Source organism: Corythoichthys intestinalis, chromosome 2 (genome assembly GCF_030265065.1).
Source record: "Corythoichthys intestinalis isolate RoL2023-P3 chromosome 2, ASM3026506v1, whole genome shotgun sequence".
Lineage (NCBI taxonomy): Eukaryota > Metazoa > Chordata > Actinopteri > Syngnathiformes > Syngnathidae > Corythoichthys > Corythoichthys intestinalis.
The window spans coordinates 7,295,012-7,311,034 of record NC_080396.1 but is presented as its reverse complement, the minus strand read 5'-3'; the positions used below and the strand labels follow the sequence as shown (position 1 = coordinate 7,311,034).

Below are 16,023 nucleotides of genomic sequence, written 5' to 3'. Positions count from 1 at the left end.
AGTGGCCTTAAAGCCGATGAGCCAACACTGTTGAGACTTCTTTGGCTATTTCTTTAAGAAAATATGAATGTTCATGTGTTACTACATGAATAAAATGTATCAAGTGCTATAAGGATAACGTATTAATTTTCATTTAAAAATAATAGGTTCCCCACAGTGTTTTACATGAACCTGTTTCTTTTTTGGTGGGAAGTATTTCACTAGATTTAGACAATATTCTTTCATATCATATCTTTCTTTTCATATCCCGAAATCCACAAAATGTGAGATGACGTTGTGTCTTGCGGCCGCTTTATACTGTCGTCTGTACTGCATTTGCATATGGAACGGAAACAAAAAAAAAAGTTTTAATTACAGTTTTTTAGGGCTGCAGCTATCGATTATTTTAGTAGTCGATTAATCGATGAACTAGTTAGTTTGAATAATCGAGTAACCGGATATGGAATGTGAAAAATTAGAATACCTGAGCTGAGCCTCAAACGGTATAAACAAATGAATAAGGATCTACTGCAGTACTTCTCAAATAGTGGGGCGGGCCCCCCCAGGGGGGCGCAGAGAGATGCTCTGGGGTGGCGCATGTGACCTTGGGGAACGTAATTTTTTGTCACACTAGAATAAAGTGTAATTGCACATCCACTCAGTGGGTGGCAGTGCCGTTCTCATTTTCAGCGTGTGCGCAATATTTTTGAACCAAACAAGAGCACACCAAACAAGAGCACACAGCAAAGAGCACTGGAGATATGAAAAGCTTAGACAAGGAAATATGACAAAGCGTAAGTAGCATTTAGTTTTTGGCTTTGACTTTTAGTACAAAGGAGCTGATACTGTCTGCCGCAAAAATAAAAACTGTCCCTCTGTCCAATGAAACTGTCGTTTTGTTCTATAAATTTTTGTTTTTTTCCCGGTCTAATTGTTCGACATATTGTCCTCATGAGCTAATGTTGCAAATTAATTTGAATTTATTATTATTTATTGATTTTATTTTTCAGTATTAAACGGTCCAAAATTTATCTTGAGGGTATTTTTACACATTTGATGTGTTGGGTTTTTTTACGCTTTATTGCAAGTTGATCTATATTACGTTTTTCTTTAATATTAAAAAGAACACAATGTTTTGCAGAGGTGTACTTATAAGAATTTTATATAGAAATGATACTACAGCAGGGGTGTCCAAACTTTTTGCAAAGGGGGCCAGATTTGGTGTCGTAAAAATTTGGGGGGCCGACCTTGGCTGACGTCCTTTACGTAGAACAATATATTTAAGCAAATTTTAGCAAGCCATTCTGTGTGTCACATTTGCTTTATTATTTTTTTAAATTAATAATTTCAACAATCTCGTAACTAGCCTTTGTGGCGTTCTCATTTGACTCTCGGGCTCTTGTGAAATACTGCTGCTGTGAAATTAAACTAGCTTCAAGTTGCTTCAATTTTTCGCTGCGTATCTTCCCTATGATCTTGTCGTACATGTCAGCGTGTCTTGTTTGGTATTATCGCCTCACATTGAACTTTTTAAAAACAGCTACTATCTCTTTGCAAATGAGGCAGACCGAGTTGTTGCATATTTTAGTGAAGAAATAGTCCAATTTCCACCTATCCTTGAAGCGTCGGCCGTCGCAGTCACCTTTCTTTTTTGTTGTTGTTGTTGATTGTCGCCATTTTAGAAAATTGGAAGTAAAGGGTCACACGGAGTAATGTTGCTTAGAGTGCTGCTGCCTTTTAGTGGGTAAATGAGCAGCAGCATTTAGTGTGTAAGCTACTTCATATGCCGGTAGCAGCTCTGCTGACCAATTTACCGTATTGGCCGGAATATAAGACGGCCCTGATTATAAGACGACCCCCTCTTTTTCAAGACTCAAGTTTGAAAAAAGACTTTTTGAACACCAAATTAATTTTTATACAGAAAATAATTACAGTACATCTGAAACAAATGATTATAACAATATATTTGAGAGAAAGCATGTTATTTGGCCTCATTCAAATCTTAATATCTGAACATTTAAATATGTAAACTAAAGTGCAATCACATTTGTATATGAATGGCTTCTGTTTTTTGGTAGGTAAATAAACCAATCTATTGTGATAAAACAACAAAATTGCAATAACTGCATTAACCATCAAAGTGAAATCTAACTGTAGTCTTGAAACAAATCTGAATAAGGAAAACATTGCAATAAAATAATGCAAACTGGTTAAACTTGCGAGTAGCTGAGATCTGTCATGACAGAACATCGCTTCAATGGTATCCGGCGCCCTCTAGCGTCGTAAATGGGTAAAATGTCCAGACTGCGAATATAAGACCACACCCACTTTTTCAGTCTTATTTCAATTCAAAAAACACCGTCTTATATTTGGGCCAATACGGTATTAAGTATGTGTGCGGGCCAGACGTAATGATTTTATGACAGAGGCTGGGGGCCGGATGAAGTTTGACCGCGGGCCGCATTTGGCCCCCGGGCCGGACTTTGGACATGTCTGTACTACAGTATATACTTACAGTGGCGGCAGAGCGTTGGGGGGGCGCGGAATGTTTAAATCTTCCGGGGGGGGGGGAGTAACATAAAATAATTGAGAAGCACTGATCTACTGTATGATCAAAAGAACAATTGGCTAACTTACATAGCAAACGTCCGCTAGCTTAAATGCTATAAAATGCTAACTTTTTTTTTTTTTTTTTTACAATGCTCTTAACAAATGGTTCAGATATACACTCACCGGCCACTATATTAGGTACACCATGCTAGTAACGGGCCAGACCCCCTTTTGCCTTCAGAACTGCCTCAATTCGTCGTGGCATAGATTCAACAAGGTGCTGGAAGCATTCCTCAGACAGTTTGCTCCATATCGACATGATGGCATCATACAGTTGGTGCAGATTTGTCGGCTGGACATTCATGATGCGAATCTCCCGTTCCACCTCATCCCAAAGATGCTCAATTGGATTGAGATCTGGTGGCTCTGGAGGCCATTTGAGTACAGTGAACCCATTGTCATGTTCAAGAAACCAGTCTGAGATGATTCCAGCTTTATGACATGGCGCATTATCCTGATGAAAGTAGCCATCAGAAGTTGGGTACATTGTGGTCATATAGGGATGGACATGGTCAGCAACAATACTCAGGTAGGCTGTGGCGCTCCAACGATGCTCAATTGGTACCAATGGGCCCAAAGAGTGCCAAGAAAATATTCCCCACACCATTACACCACCACTACCAGCCTGAACCGTTGATACAAGGCAGGATGGATCCATGCTTTCATGTTGTTGACACCAAATTCTGACCCTACAATACGAATGTCGCAGCAGAAATTGAGACTCATCAGACCAGGCAACGTTTTTCTAATCTTCTATTGTCCAATTTCGATGAGCTTGTGAAAATTGTAGCCTCAGTTTCCTGTTCTTAGCTGAAAGAAGTGGCACCCGGCGCGGTCTTCTGCTGCTGTAGCCCATCTGCCTCAAAGTTCGACGTACTATGCGTTCAGAGATGTTCTTATGCCTACCTTGGTTGTATCAGGTGGTTATTTGAGTCACTGTTGCCTTTCTATCAGCTCGAACCAGTCTAGCCATTCTCCTCTGACCTCTGGCATCAACAAGGCATTTCCGCCCACAGAACTGCCGCTCACTGGATATTTTTTCTTTTTCGGACCATTCTCTGTAAACCCTAGAGATGGTTGTGCGTGAAAATCCCAGTAGATCAGCAGTTTCTGAAATACTCAGACCAGCCCTTCTGACACCAACAACCATGCCACGTTCAAAGTCACTCAAATCACCTTTCTTCCCCATACTGATGATCGGTTTGAACTGCAGGAGATTGTCTTAAACCATGTCTACATGCCTAAATGTACTGAGGTGCCGCCATGAGATTGGCTGATTAGAAATTAAGTGTTAACGAGCAGTTGTACATTCAACATAATTTGGGAGGGTTTTAGCTTTCATATGACCCATTTCTGAAACCAATTGAATAATTAAAAGTCAAGTTATTAGCAATTGTTTCCACAAAATGGATAAGCAACAAGACTTTTGTCAGGGACTGTCCAAGGTTAATTGTTATTAACTTATTTTCACACAAAAAGGGTATGCAGGTATTTTAATTGAACACACACGTGCATTAAATCCCATATCAGTCGACCTCTAATAGACCTCCAAATGCAATTAGACCACTCAAAATGGATTGGACATCTATCGCCGTCAATGGCAGCCTATATGAGTCCTTAAAAACAAATAAATACAATTTTAAAATCGAATCTTTTTTTTTATTTTAACCAGATTTCGATCCTCGAGATGTATTCTGTCTCATTGGATTTAGTGTTTGTCAAACGTTTGCTGCCAAACTTGAAATACCGGCTTTTCAAGTGCAGTGAAAGACAGGGTTTCCCCTACATTATTGCTAAATTCCCCCAGTCGCTCCTTCAAATGCGTGCCAATCTTTGAATTGATTTCACATAACTCATATTTTTAAACCACGCAGACATTTCAGTACACCGCGGATTGTTTTTACTGTCCCCTACAGTCTCTGAGAAAATTGGCTTACAGTTGTGGAGAAAAATTAGCTAGCACGCCTCATTTCTGCACTTTTAAAGTTAAGCAGTAAGTTTGAGAACGATAAACCGATACGACCGGATATCCGTTTTTACAGGCGAGCGATACGGCTGTATCGACCGCAAACTAACCAATCAGCAGTGAATAGCCTGTAAATCTTAAATGTATCGATGGTAGAACAAGTACTCAGCTATAGCGAAAGGAAGACTCGGTTATCAGCGCCCATACCATTGCTATGCTAATTTTATGATTCAAGCGATGTGTGGAAGAATGTATTTACAGTGGGGCAAATAAGTATTTAGTCAACCACCAATTGTGCAAGGTCTCCTACTTGAAAAGATTAGAGGCCTGTAATTGTCAACATGGGTAAACCTCAACCATGAGAGACAGGATTAGAGGCCTGTAATTGTCAACATGGGTAAACCTCAACCATGAGAGACAGAATGTAGAAAAAAAAACTGAAAATCACATTGTTTTATTTTTAAAGAATTTTAGAGTGGAAAAAAAAGTATTTGGTCACCTACAAACAAGCAAGATTTCTGGCTATCAAAGAGGTCTAACTTCTTCTAATGAGGCTCCACTCGTTACCTGTATTAATGGCACTCGTTTTATCTCATTATCGGTATAAAAGACACTTGTCCACAATCTCAGTCAGTCACACTCCATGAGGGCCATGTGTCGAGAGATTTTGAGTAAAAACCTCCTTCTATTAGCAAGGGCTTTGAAGATGAGACGTGGCTGGGTCTTTCAGCATGACAATGATCGCAAACACACAGCCAAGGGTAACAAAGGAGTGGCTTCGTAAGAAGCATTTCAAGGTCCTGGAGTGGCCTAGCCAGTCTCCAGATCTCAACCCCATAGAAAATCTGTGAAGGGAGTTGAAAGTCCGTGTTGCCCAACGACAGCCTCAAAACATCACTGCTCTAGAGGAGATCTGCATGGAGGCTCTAGAGGAGATCTGCATGGAGGAATGGGCAAAAAATACCAGCAACAGTGTGTGAAAATCTTGTGAAGAGTTACAGAAAACGTTTGGCCTCCGTTATTGCCAACAAAGGGTACATAACAAAGTATTGAGATGAACTTTTGGTATTGACCAAATACTCATTTTCCACCATGATTTGCAAATAAATTATTTAAAAATCAAACAATGTGATTTTCTGTTTTTTTTTTTCAACATTCTGTCTCTCATGGTTGAGGTTTACCCATGTTGACAATTACAGGCCTCTGTAATATTTTCAAGTGGGAGAACTTGCACAACTTATGTTTACCACATGAGCAAAACATCCTATTTGTGGTCCGAGTCCATCTGTGTTACATACTGAATTAACAATATTTGCAGCATTATCTATAGTCACTGGAATGGATTGATTTGGCCTGCTTAACATCTATTCAGTCATGGCTATTCTTAATTCATCGATGTAGTATATGTACTACGCGTCCAATGATGCGACGCAGCCAATGGCATGGGATCTGACGTAGCACATCTAGGTTAGGTGTGAAGAATAATAGGAGACGATCTTTTACACCATGTATTGAACACAACGCAGAGAAGATATACCATTTGCAGCCACCACTGACAGTCATGGTTGCCCCACTTCCAATCATGCATTTGGGCAAACTCTATTCAAACATTTTATTCAGCTCAACAAATACACTAGATGGCAATATTTAGTCACAATATACAAACTCAATTATCTTTTAAGAATTACAAGTCTTTCTATCCGTGGATCCCTTTCATAGAAAGAATGTTAATAATGTTAATGCCATCTTGTGGATTTATTGTTATTAGTGCTGAAACGATTAATCGATAAACTGGAGTATTCGATTAGAAAAAAAATATTCGAATTTTGCTGCCTCGAATATTCTCTTAATTAAAGTGGCGTTGTAATGTTTGTTTTGAAAGTGTTTGCATTTAGTTTTATTGATTTGGGTGGATACACTGCCCTCTAGTCTGCCTCATTTCACATGGCTGAATCCAGCTGCTCCCTGTTAAGACCAACATAAGCTAAGTTTTTGTTTGAGCTAATATTTTTTGAACGCATTCGTAATTTAGTTTGAAGGTATACTTAGCAGTTTTTTGTGGGAAGATGTGTTTAAACTTTGTTAAGAGTATTGTAAAATGTTATAGCATTTAAACTAGCAGACTTTTGCTATGAAAGTTAGTCAATTGTTCTTTTGTTACGCATATATCCTCTTTTATTAATTTTTTTATGCCGTTTGAGGCTCAAGTCAGGTATTTTAATTTTTTGTATTCCTTATCCATTACTCGATTATTCGAACTAACTAGTTCATCGATTAATTGACTACTAAAATAATCGATAGCTGCAGGCCTAATTGTTATAATAAAAAATACAGTACTTATGTACAGTATGTTGAATGTATACATCCGTCTTGTCCTTTCTTTCCATTCCAACAATAATTTAAAGAAAAATATGGCATATTTTAGAAATGGTTTGAATTGTGATTAATTACGATTAATTAGTTTTTAAGCCGTGATTAAATCGATTAAAAGTTTTAATCGTTTGACAGCCCTAGTTGGGATAAAACTAATTAGGCTAATTTTGTTCAATATGATGCCAAAATAATGACAATCATGTTTTCTCAACTTCTTCCTCATTTTCAGTTTTTCTTTTTCGGCGAATAACATCCCTTCAAACAATAAATCCTGTAAGTGGGACTTTCATGATAAAGAGGAGTTTCAAGTTACAGTCAGGCATGCAAACTGGTTAGGGGAGAAAAAGGTGACAAATTAACATGGACACAAGGCATGCGCGGAAACGTGCATTTCATAGTGCAACCAGAGACATCTCGAATTAAACACAGTACATAATAATTTAACATATACAAGTCTAAATCTGATCCTGAAACTAGAACATATAAGACGCATTAAGTAGCAAATTATACAAAATCTAAATTATAAAATATACAGTATGTCCCATTTGCATTAAGCAGAGAACAGCTGTACTCCCGTCTCTCACTATTGTCAGTCATTTGTTGTTATGAGAAGAGAGTGGCGGTGATAGGTCTAGGTCATCGGACTAGAGCAGGGGTCCCCATCCTTTTTTGCACCACGGACCGGTGTTATTTGGGTCTTTTTTTCACGGACCGGTGTTCTGACAAATTTTGCAACCCATCAAATAGTTGCAATGATGTGGTTCTGCGCATGCGCGTAACGTTAAACATAGCCGCAAAATGCACAAATGCAGTGATTCCAAAGTAAACACTACACAAACTTTCTTGAAAGAAAGGAATATTAACTTACGTTTGATCATGGAAGGACTTGTCGAACAGTTCTCCACAGATACATCCTGCCATGTTAGCTTCACACAAAAACTGCACACTGCTCTCACCATTAACGACTTCGCCTTGTGTTAAGCATTAATTAAGGAGCCCGCTTCACAGAGATACGATGTTGGAAATTGCAGCAAGGTTTTCAATGCTCTCGTAGTGATGTCAGGATATTCCGGAATGACTTTAATCCAGAACCTTGGCAGAGTTGTTGTCTCAAATGTACCTTTAATATGGTTGCCGTCATTTGCGATATCTACAAGTTGATCCTCCTGTCGCACAGACATGCTCGAATCACTCGGTTTATTCACAAACGGGTCACGAATCCACTCCTTCGTCGTTCGTGGGTCTTCGAGGTTGTAAGCTCGTCAGGTGCCCTTTTCACCGTAAAAATATCTCCAAAGACGTCTGTTTTCCAGTCATCTTCGCTCGTGTGGGGGCAACAGTAATTATTTCCGGGAACAAATGTGCTGCGCCCGCGGCCTAGTAATACGTTATTATCGAGGGCAAGCGCACATAGATATATTATATACACAAACAAGATGTACTCTTGGCAGTCCAATTAATGGATTTCTATGACGAGATTCTAATCTATCCCGTCGTATTATATCTAGAGTAGCCAGTAGAGGTGGGAATCTTTGGGCACCTAACGATTCGATTACGATTACGATTCAGAGACACCGATTCGATTATAAATCGATTATTGATGCCCCCCCATTTTTAAAAATGTTTTGTATACAGTGATACCTCAGCTCACGAACATAATTGGTCCCCAGAAAGTGTGTGTAAGGCGAAAAGTTCATCTTCCGAACATTTATTTCCCATAAGAAACCATTCAAATGAGAATAATCCGTTCCCAGGTCCCCATAAAACATAATTTTCTACTAAATAAGCCTTAAACTACACTAAAATATACCTTATTTTTTTTAATGTCTTCTTAGGCTTAACACTAGCCTGTGGTGGGGTCTTTCTCGGTCCCATAATAGCAAAAGTACACTCAATATGGTCCAAAATGTCTATCAAACACAAACCACGTCCGCAGTCAACGAAAGGGAGGGGACGAACTGGGACGCCGTGAGCGTGCGTCAGCTTCTCGTGGCGCTGTTCGACCGCGTGGTTTGGTTCGTCCGCCAAAAACTAGTTCGTCAGCAGAGACTATATTAAGAGTGTGACAATATCTCGATACAGCGATATATCACGATATTTTGCAACCCGATCGGTTATTGATATGCTCCCGCCAAGTATCGATACTTTTATTTAACATATTGGACATACAATGGAGTATGGATGCTGTCAACTGCTCAATGTTTGTTGAGCAATTCCTTGGCGGTCCACTAGGGACGCTCGGGAGTGGCGGTGAGGGTAAAGTGCACACAAGTCGTCTAGAGAAGAAGAAAGGAAGCTCCAAGTGGGTTGAAAAAATAAAAAAGCTCTGTGAGAACGGTGGAGGAAAAAATGAGCAAAATATTGCTACAAATCACACATGGGGACACACTTTAGATTTTACACCAACAAGAAAGGAAGTAAGGTGAACAAGGACTTTGCTGTATGCAAGAATTGTCTTAGAAAAATAAGTTTCACTTGCAGCTGGTGACATAGTGGACACCGGAGTTTGTGAGCTTCGCTTTCATCACTTGAGGTAAGAAAGTTTTGCAATGTAATTGACTTTTTAATTTACATGTATTATTTTGATGACATTTGGTGTTGAATGATATAAAATAAACCAGGACCCTAAACTGGATGAAAATGAATATCGAACAAGCCCACATGAATTTACCGATTTATTTGATATTATTTGAGAACCACTTTCCATCAAGTTTACTACACAAACTGTTATTACTGTCATTTTGATACAATAAGCTATAAAAATGGTTTGAATAGGTTCCAAGATATATAAAGTGATGTGCATGATAATTAATGTTGCTTACATATTAAAAATAGGTAATTATTGCATTTTTAATTTCTATACATTCAATTCATATTTTTTTTAATTCAATACTTCCAACACAAAAAAAGAAAATCAGGATTTCAACTCAAAAGCTATGAAGTAGCTAATATTTTTTTTTTTATTTTGTTGTTTTTAAGGTGAGGAAGACTGTGACTGAGCAAGTCTGGCATCTTAAATGCTGAAGCAGATAGTGGAAGTGCTCAAACCAAGCAAATAAGGTCATATACGAAGAAAAGACCCACCAATTTTATCATTGCCCCACTCCAAGCTCAACTGCTGACACCTATGGCACTTTTTATTTTATTTTTATTTTTTTAAAGATTTAAAACTTTAAAGAAATTAAGGGTGCCATTCATCATGATCTTTCCAAGCGATATCAGTGGTTGTGGTTTGTTTCCTCTATATGTGCAGGTGCACAATTTGCAGTAGATTTATATTTTACGGCAATGTTGCACAGAAAAGGTGTCACTGTTTAATAAATGACTTAAACAGTATTTTTTTCTATTTTTAAATATCCCCCCCCCCCCCCCCCCCCCGTTTCAACAGTTGTATCGTAGAATGTCATGAATCGTTATCGTGAGCCTTGTATCGCGAATCGTATCTTATCGTGAGGTGCCCTGATGTTCCCACTCCTAGACTATATGCTCGCGAATTTAATGTTCTTGAGGCGAAAAGTTCGTGAGCGTAAGCGTTCGTGAGCTGAGGTATCACTGTATTTGTTCCAAAATTGTTCAAAAATCCTCTCAGGCTAAATAAACCAAACTACTATTTTAGTATCAAGTTACCATCTAAAAACAGTAAATGAAATACTCAAGTCCCCATTCTGTATCAGCAGCTTTAAACTACATCCAATTAATTTAATGATGTAAGTAACTTGAGTATTGAGTCTTGAGTAAGTCAAAACAACAAAACAAAACAAAAACATAGTAACCTTTGCTATGTTTGGAGGTAATTTAATGTTGTGAATCAACCGTTAAAGTTGTTAAAATTGCGCCCGTTATTCCATAATTTACCTCATGTCTACTTTCAACATGTGAAAATTTTAAAACTGTTTCATTATTTAAAGATAGATTCAAGTCAAGATTTTGCCGATTTCGGGGTAGTTTAGATAAAAAGTAATTAGGTTCGTTACAACAGAGCCTTCTAGAGTACTGCTTTAAGATGGCGCCTGTTTACTAGCGCGGGAAAGTCTGTCATTTCACATCTAGTCTAGATATATGTGATACCTACCATAGCCGTATGTTGCCGCATGTTTGTAGCAACTAGTAACTAGCGCTGTTTGTAGCGCCTGACGGCCACAGTCAGGTATTGTTTTGGGTTTTTTTTACCTAGAGGCATTAGCTGCACATGATATTTACTCTCGGTCCGTTCCTCATTGCGTCCCGAAGACCGCGCTAACCGCGTTTTATTTCCGCTTCACCTGGTATAATTCAATAATCGGAATTTGGATGTTTGTGAATCGTTCTCGAATCTTCCACGGCCGAATCGCGAATAATCTAAGAATCGGAAATTTTGCACGCCTCTAGTAGCCAGGGATATTGGTGTGTTAAGCAGGGGCACTGGGTTAATTCGGCCAGAATGCGGTCGTTATCAAATTATTATTTCTGTGCGGCCCGGTAGCAAATGCGCACCGGAACCGGTCCGCGGCCCGGCAGATGGGAACCCCTGGACTAGAGTAGTTTTGAGCATGGACTACGGTTTTGAAGTTAACGGTTTCACTCGCTCGTTGACGGACCCCCACCCCGCTCCATTTTTTTCTCCTCGGATCTACATGATTCAGAAGAATGACCCATTTTGATTTGAAAACGGCGAAATTTTGCCGAAACTTGGCAAGTTTGCAAGCCTGTACAGTACTCACCATAAGCAGTCATGGTGCCCACATAAGGCCCATCCATAACACTTTGGTTCTCCTCGGCTAACGCCTTGATGTAGCGCTTGCTCAGGTCCAGGATCTGTTGCCGGAGCATAGCGCTGTTTTCGTGGCCGGCTCGCTGCTGGATGGTGAAGTGTAGCAGCATCATGCCCCAGATAAACCCAAAGCTGACCAGGAATAAACCTAGCTTTTGGGATGACAGCTTCCATAAGAAAGGCGAAGCCATGCTCAGTGAGTGGTCCCTGATTTAACTATTGAAAAGCTGCAAAGGTCCAGGTGTTGATGGCATGATTGGTTGTTGTGGGGCTGGGATGTTATCTCGGCACAGGTCCTCAGTTATCCAATTTCTTTCTTTGGCCCATGTTGATGACAAAGCAGCTTCTCAGGTGCCAACCTCCTTCATTCTACAGAAGAAAAAGAAGGCAAATGTGCAAGATGAGTATATTGCTGATAATACATGTAGTAAAAAGAGAGGGTCTGGAGTAGAGCTGAAACGAATACTCGAGCAACTCAAGTAACTCGAGGTTAAAAACTGATCCGAGTAAATTTATTCACCTTGAGGAATCGTTTAATTTTGCCAGCTCTAAGCATCACATTTTTCCCGGACTACTTTTGATGCGGGACAACGCGCTGACGTCACATGCGAAGAGGAAGAAGCAATAATAATAATAATTGAAAAAAAAAAAAACTTACTGCAGCCGACAGCCGCTACAAACTACACCGACGTTGCTAAAAACTACGCCCGCGTGATGCTAGTGTGGTAGCAGGTAGTGTCTGTCCGTCTCATAGAGATCGCATGCATTTAGGACTATATGCGAAATGACAGACTCGGGCACCGTTAGTAAACAGCCGCCATCTTTAAGTAGTAGACTTCTCAGCGCTAATAAATATAACGTTACTCGCTCACGTAACGTTAGCCCTTGGGTGGGCTAGGTTTCTATTAAAGATGTGATCAAACCCCATCGAACGGCATCCCAATCGATCGGGTCCGATCACGTCATTTTCAAAGTATCAGAATCGGCAAAAAGATATCGGACATGCCTTTTTTAATATGTGTATATACAGTATATATATATATATATATATATATTAGGGCTGTCAAAATTATCGCGTTAACGGGCGGTAATTAATTTTTTTAATTAATCACGTTAAAATATTTGACGCAATTAACGCACTAGCCCCGCTCAGACAGATTTAAATGTCAGTATAGTGAAAGGCCAACTTGTTAATTGTGTTTTATGGAGTTTTTCCGCCCTCTGCTGGCGCTTGGGTGCGACTGCTTTTATAGGGGTGGCGTGGCTCAGTGGTAGAATAGTTGTCCCCCAAACCCAGAGGTTGTGGGTTCAATTCTCCGCCCTGATGAACACGCCTAAGTGTCCTTGAGCAAGATACTGAACCCCACGTTGCTCCTGGTGCTGCGTCACCAGTAGGTGGATGGTGAGATAGTGTAAAGCGCTTTGAGCGCCTTGAAAGGTGGAAAAGCGCTATATAAGTGTAACACCATTTACCATAGGCTTCAGCATCCATTACCATTGTGTAAGTAGTTATTGACATCAACAATGGCGGGCTACTAGTTTACTTTTTGATTGAAAATTTTACAAATGTTATTAAAACGAAAACATTAAGAGGGGTTTTAATATAAAATTTCTATAACTTGTACTAATATTCATCTTTAAGAACTACAAGTCTTTCTATCCATGGATCACTTTAACAGAATTTTAATAATGTTATTGCCATCTTGTTGATTTATTGTAAACAAATACAGTACTTATGTACCGTATGTTGAATTTATATATCCATCTTGTGTCTTATCTTTCCATTCCAACAATAATATACAGAAAAATATGGCATATTTTATAGATGGTTTGAATTGCGATTAATTGCGATTAATTACGATTAATTATTTTTTAAGCTGTAATTAACTCGATTAAAAATTTTAATCGTTTGACAGCCCTAATATATATATATATATATACACACACATTTTTTTTTTTTTTTTTTAATTAAATCGTTTTCTAATTGTATTTAACGTTACAGACAAAATGTCTTACACTCATCCAGAGTCTTTAGTTTTGGCTTAAAGTAGGGCTATCAAATTTATCGCGTCAACGGCGATAATAACATTAAAATATTTAACGCAATTAACGCATGCGCTGCACTATCCACTCACGCATTGTCGCGTTCAATCTATAATGACACCGTATTACGTATACATCGAGCTAAAAGGCAACGTAAAATCAGCAGAGAGAATTTTGGCAGCCTTTGAAGCCTTTTTATAATTGGTTAAGCCTTACAATCCCTCTCTCAACGATTAGAAATATCATGGGAAGCAATGTGGGGAAGTAGTTAATCTTTTTCTTAACACCCTATTTTATTTCCCAACGCTGAGAAGATATATCAATTCGTACCATTACGCATAGTCATGGTTGCACTTCCCATCATGCATTTGGGCAGAAGTTAAATGGCTGCAGTATCATTTACTGAAAGCTCATAAAAATCCACTAGATGGCAATATTTAGTCACAATATACAAAGTCACATTATCCTTTAAAGTGCCTGTGACACGAAAAAGCATGTTTATTTCATAATACACGTGGTATTTTATGCTCCTGAATGATATGGACCGCTTGGATGTGTGTGGAAGCGATCGCTATATTTATTTAGTTTTTTGAATCCCGCGCCAGGAAAATGAGTGACTTCCGGCTTCGGTCTTGCATTGAGGAGGAGGGCGCTGTGACGTGTACGGTAGAAGACGTCCTCTTCACTATACAGCGTACTGTTGTGTATGGGGACGAAGGATTCAGCTGATTTTTCGTGCTGTTCCTTAAAACATCATTATTTTGTTTCAGTGCTCCTTAAGGCAGGTTGTTCTTTTGTGTGTTCTGATGCGGGTCATTAAAATAAAGAATGTTATTTAAAGTATTTTAGTTTATTTTTGAATATGCTGCTGTTCCTCTCCTTGTCAGAGAGGCACTATATCCCACACAGAAATATATTTAACAAACCTTTCCAGCTTCATTTCATTGTGTAAATGCATTTATAATTATAATAAAAATACGTAGACTATATTTAAACATTAAGAAAACTTGCGTTTTTTTTCTGCCAACTCGAAGAAATTGAAATAAATGTCTATTGCATTTTGCCGATGAATTGACGCATGAACTATCCACCTGATAGAACAGACACACAAATATAAACGATATAAATGTTTATTGAATATGCATCTTACAGTCTTGTTTATCTGGGAGAATTTCTTACAAAAGACAGGTTTTAATTTATCATTATGCGCATAGGCATCGTCCAAGTTGTGATCAGACAAAACGCAACCATGCATTGCATCCCCGCATTTGCTCCTCCTGCTGAGTCCTCACAAATAAAACGGCTCGGGCCTACAAATGAAACGTACATTCTCGGGGGGGGGGGGGGGGGGGGGGGTTCGGGCTCGAGCCTACAAATAAAACGTAAAATTTCGGACTCTCGGCCGGGTCGGGTCGGGCTGGATTTTTTAGGCCCGAACTAAGCTCTAATCGAGAGAGCAGAGAGATAGGACATAACATAACAATGGCTGAAGCGGAGAAAGTGGGAGCGAGAAAGATTATTGATGCACCCAACACATTAAAAGCAGACATCTGGAGACATTTTGGCTTCTACGAAATTGGTGGGAAACTTGACCAGAGTTATGCGGTGTGTAAAAAATTAAACATGAGAATAATAATACAAATGGGGAAACCAAATCCATTGCATCACCGGAATTGCGCAGGGAAGATTTTTGAACGTACTAATATATTTTAAAATGCGCTGAATCGATTCGGCTTGTTGCCCGCATCGAATCGAATCGTCCATGCCCCGCATCGGGAAGCATCGCCGCATCGATTATTGTTGACACCCTTACTTGACACAAATGGAAATTCAATTGAAACATGTGGGAAAAACACGTAGCTTTCAAGTGATGTGTGTTATCAAGCGTAAGCCTGTCGCAATATGCAATAATTCCATCTATCGCACGGGAAATGAAAATGAAGGCGGTATTTTTCCGGCTTCGATTTATCGCCTCACATGCGTGCGTGCGTGCAGATGTGCGGCGGACGTGCTGTTAAAAGTTCGGCTTCCTTGTTACCAGCAGCGCAATATGCTGTGATGAGTAGTCCCTCTGTTTTATTGACTTCTGGGTATGTTCCTTTTACACATTTGAACCTAGCGGGGTACGTTCATAATACAGGTCTTAATGCATGAATCCGATTTTTTCGTGTTTTTCCGACTCGAGTGAGGCATTAACTTGACTGTCTCCACGTGACAAGTCGCATAGAACAGGGCCATTTCAAATCCGATCTGGGTCACTTAGGATAGAAATAAATGAAGAAAATTATGAGCCTGACCATTT

The 16,023-nt window shown here is 39.3% G+C and overlaps 1 protein-coding gene across 1 annotated transcript in view; it reads right to left on the bottom strand.

The window, feature by feature from the left end:
• mgat5 (alpha-1,6-mannosylglycoprotein 6-beta-N-acetylglucosaminyltransferase) overlaps positions 1–16,023 on the bottom strand; it is a 148,536-nt gene that overhangs the window by 118,403 nt on the left and 14,110 nt on the right. Inside the window, exon 2 of the mRNA XM_057855988.1 lies at positions 11,629–12,047. Coding sequence (XP_057711971.1) covers positions 11,629–11,869 — 241 coding nt within the window. The 5' untranslated portion in view covers positions 11,870–12,047. The remainder of the gene's footprint in view (positions 1–11,628; positions 12,048–16,023) is intronic.